General features: G+C 37.3%; 2 protein-coding genes across 3 annotated transcripts in view; both read right to left on the bottom strand.

Annotated features, from left to right (window-relative positions):
• The window catches only part of LOC107581877 (transmembrane protein 185-like), an 8,989-nt gene extending 8,266 nt beyond the window's left edge, over positions 1 to 723 (bottom strand). Inside the window, exon 1 of the mRNA XM_016267547.1 lies at positions 583 to 723. Coding sequence (XP_016123033.1) covers positions 583 to 620 — 38 coding nt within the window. The 5' untranslated portion in view covers positions 621 to 723. The remainder of the gene's footprint in view (positions 1 to 582) is intronic.
• A 1,467-nt stretch (positions 724 to 2,190) lies between these two features.
• Positions 2,191 to 4,362, bottom strand: part of LOC107581878 (ankyrin repeat domain-containing protein 46-like) — a 9,604-nt gene continuing 7,432 nt past the window's right edge. For both annotated transcript variants that reach the window (XM_016267548.1, XM_016267551.1), the window contains exons 3-5: positions 4,139 to 4,362; positions 2,959 to 3,117; positions 2,191 to 2,854 (exon numbers count right to left, since the gene is read on the bottom strand). The exon at positions 4,139 to 4,362 ends at the window's right edge or, in 1 of these variants, runs on beyond it. In XM_016267548.1, the coding sequence (XP_016123034.1) occupies positions 2,638 to 2,854; positions 2,959 to 3,117; positions 4,139 to 4,362 (600 nt within the window). In that variant the 3' untranslated portion in view covers positions 2,191 to 2,637. The remainder of the gene's footprint in view (positions 2,855 to 2,958; positions 3,118 to 4,138) is intronic.

A 4,362-nucleotide genomic window follows, 5' to 3' on the forward strand; every position in this document is an offset into this window, starting at 1 on the left:
ACACACTCTATCTCTCTCTCATACATACATATATACATACATACACACACACTCTCTCTCATACATACATACATATATACATACATACACACACACTCTCTCTCTCTCTCTCTCATACACACACACACACACACACTATGTAAACAAAAACCTTTATTTTGGATAGTTAATCGCTTGACACCACTACGAAAATTAACCACGGTTTTATTGTAGTAATAGTTTTTTTTGGCGTATTGATTACCATTTGTATAACCACAGTTTTACTACAAATACCATGGTTAAACTATGGTTAGTGCAGCGAAACCATGGTTAATTTGCGCAAGGGTTTGAACGTCCGCGAACGAGAATCTTTAGGAAGACTGGCGTGTCGTGTTTTAAGTCAACGCTTTCGCCAAAGTGCTAAACGCAAGTCGGGTTCAGCATTAAAACGGTTTAAAACTTCACTGAGCAGCGAAGCTAAGCTAAGACGACTCTAAAAGGCCCGCACGGTGAACATTAGCAGCTAAGCTAACAAAGTGAACGGTAGCGAATTAAAAACAAAGCGCCGGGTTTCATCGTTCACGTCACACACACAAGTCTTACCTAGGGTTGAAATCTTGAAAAACGCCTCGGAGATTCATGGTTTCCTCTTCAGACCATAGCTAGACGAAGTGAGAAGGGAAGGCTGGCACTCCTCGCTTCAGAGTTCAGAGACCGTTGGCAAACGCGACCAAACACTGTGACGTCACGCGCCCGTCTCTGCCCGCATTACAAGTAACGCGAGTGACGTAATCAGATTACTTTTTCAAGTAACTAGTAAAGTAACGCATTACTTTTTAATTTACAAGAGAATATCCGAGTTACCTTTTCAAATATAAGTAACGCAAGTTACTTTTTCCCCCCAATTTATTGATTGATAGCTCTCCTGTCCCCTTGTTGAGAGAAATCAGATGTTACTGTAGTTCTAAAATAAATATGAATATGCATTAATATCACTCACAACAACAAAAAAACCCACCAATTCAGTATTCCTCAAAATGAATAAAAATAATGCAACTCAGAATATGACGCAAGCCTGCAATAATTAAATGTTAAACAACACAAATATGCTTTATGTATTTAATCCCATTCTATTAACCAATATTATTATAATTGCTTCTGAGCTTCGATGATCCGGTTCAGGCGTACTAATAAGCAAATATTACTCTAGACAAACATTTGTGTCTTTTTTTATTGCTGAAGTGTTTTGGATGTAAATGTACTTTCCCTTCAGCCTGAGGCGCATTCATTTCACTTTTGGTGTGAAAAGGCTTTATATTTGCCAAAAATATAACTTTTTTATTTTAAAAACAAATAAGCAAGCAAGCCCTGCCCAGATTTAAAAAGTAACGCAAAAGTAACACAATGCATTACTTTCCATAAAAAGTAACTAAGTAACGTAATTAGTTACTTTTTTATGGAGTAACGCGATATTGTAATGCACTACTTTTAAAAGTATCTTTCCCCAACACTGATTATAGCTGATTATGAAAACAAACACGTTTCGGGGATTACGGTTATTATTTCAAGGTCACTGTAGCGAAATGCAATGTTACATTCATAAACTGAATTTATGCAATCTAATTTAATAAATTATATTTTTATGCAATCAATCCATTCTAAGGTGGCGAAATGAAGAGTTTTGTTGAAGAAAATGTTTAAAACATAATTTTTAAAAATCTTATCAGAGGGAGAAAATGCTTGTCTACCAAAAACTGTACAGCACACTGTTCAGGGTAGTATAACCTATCCTGACCAAGTACTTTTCATTTCACATTTAAACTATGATGTCTGTTATCTCTGCGCATTATAGCTAGAAAAGAACAGCATGCTAGCAGAAGATCAGCATTTTCGAAAAATGTATGTATATGCATGTTCATTTATACTGGATAAAAAAAATGTTTTATGTCTAAATGTTATTTAGATGCACATGTAACATATTTTTGTAAAATATGTATACGCACACATATTTTACAAAAATATGTATCATAATAAACTGCATTTTGCATCAAAGAGAATAAGTAGATGTACATAATACTCACAATTGCGCATTTGAAAATGTATATGCAACCTTTATTTCCAAGTGTAGTTGAGAAAACATGATTGGTGACATGGGAAAACGTCTGTTAAGTGCTTTATGACTATTATTATTATTTTTTGGTAATGTATGGAAAACCATGTGGAATTAAAGTTGGTTAATATTGACATAAAATCTGCCGTAGTGTTTCACGGGGACATAAAATCCACCAAACTGTAGAAATGACCTTGAACCCATTTCACATACACCACTGTTAAAGCATGTGCATGATAAACACTTTTTGCAATCACAAAACATTAATGTGTAAATCCAATAATTTAAATAAAATAAAAAGGTGGTGATGTGGGCTGGAAACAGAAACGATAGCATGAACGGGTGCAGAATAGGCAATAAAAAGATTCTTCCTAACACAAGCATAATGAAAAACTGTTTATAGCACATGAAAGGTCTATTTACATATACACAAAAATATTTTAGAATTCAGTCACATAATGTATGATTACAATTTAAAGCGTGGTTACTGTAGGAACAATCATCGGCTAATGCAAGATTTAAAAAAATCATTTTAATGAGCTTTCATATTAGTGCACAAGTTCCACCTGATTAGACGCGAAAGGTAAGACTCCGCTGACATAATACGCAATGCCGAGTGAGAGCAGAGCAATGACGAGGAGCAGCAAGAGCACTCGCCAGAAGCCAAGATCTTCCACAAACTCCTGCCATGTAGTGCGGAAGCTGGACAACACGCCATCGCTGTGATGCAGGTGTGGGTTGAGAAGAGAGTGGCTCTCCATGGCACTGCACGAGATACAGCAGCCCATAATGAGTGAGAACACTTATGAAGAACGATTCAGACGTTCGAAAGTTGGGATTATAAAAACAGGTAATGGCAATCATCTCACCTTTCATTCTCAGCCATGTGCATCTTCTCCAGACTGGTATGGGAGCTGCGGTTGAAGCACTTCACCTCCTGTTCCTCCAGCCCCTCCAGCAGATGGAGCGCGTCCTTATTCACACCGCGTCTCTTGGCCAGCACTAGCGGAGTGGCTCCGTTGTGATTACTGTTCAGATCAAAAAGCATGGACATAAAGCGGTCAGACTTTTTGTGGCAACTTCATGAATCCTCATCGAGCGAGACACCACATTTCATGGAACTGGCCCTGTAATATGTGAACTGTTAGTCAGGGGTTTTCAAACTGGGGTCCGGGGCCCTCAGGAGACCACAAGGAGGAGCTAAGGGGTCAGCAGAAAAAAAGAGAGTGAAGTGGGAAAATAATTAATAGAATAATAAAAGTTCATCATTATCAGAATGTAATATTATGCTTAAAGACCGGCCAGAAATCCTGAGATCAACTGAACAGAAAGTAGTTCCCAGATAACACTGTACACATTTATTCTTTTTCACATTTACACTACTGTTCACATTTTTTTTTTATGTTAAAAAACGCTTGTTCACCGAGACTGCATTTGATCAAAAATATAGTAAATATTTTAAAATATATTACAATTCAAAATAACTGTTTTCTACATGAATATACTGTAAAATATAATTTATTCCTGTGATGCGCAGCTGTATTTTCAGCATCATTGCTCCAGTCATCAGTGTCACATGATCTTCAGAAATCAGTATAATATGCTAATTTGCTGCTCGAGAAACATCTCCGATTATTATCAATGTTGAAAACAGTTGTGTTCAAAAGAACAGCATTTATATGAAATCTTTTGTAAGATTATAAATGCCTTATAGTCCCTTTTGACCAATTTGATGTGTTGCTGAATACAAGTATTAATTTCTTTAAAAAACGGTAGTGTACTGTATGTTTTTAAAATATTTATCTACCTTTATATTATATTATTTTATGTGATCATTATATTTGGAGGTCTGTGCCTTCGAAAAGTTTGAAAACTCCTGCAATACTTCCATCTGTTATTTCCTAGTTTTGATTTTTCTAAATAAAATATATGCAAGTGTCATGACATTTTTGACTGCTAAGGTACCTTGGAATAGCATGTGAATGCCAGTATAGGACTACGGTAATTCAGTATCATTATATACAGTCACTGTACCACGGTAACACTGACCAGATGTCGATCTTAAGGCCGTTGGACACCAGGAACTGGATGGTGTCTACATGGCCACACATGTGCAGTGCCGTGTTGCCCTGTGAGTCAGTGGCCAACAGATCGGCACCAAACTTATGCAGCAAAGAGCAGATCTCCACGTTTCCCCGAGCGGCAGCCAGATGCAGTCCGGTCCGTCCGCGGCAGTCCCTGGTGTTTGGGTCGAACCCGGACTCCAGGAGCTG

Source organism: Sinocyclocheilus grahami, unplaced genomic scaffold, assembly GCF_001515645.1.
Source record: "Sinocyclocheilus grahami isolate Dianchi unplaced genomic scaffold, SAMN03320097.WGS_v1.1 scaffold39.1, whole genome shotgun sequence".
NCBI classification, from domain to species: domain Eukaryota; kingdom Metazoa; phylum Chordata; class Actinopteri; order Cypriniformes; family Cyprinidae; genus Sinocyclocheilus; species Sinocyclocheilus grahami.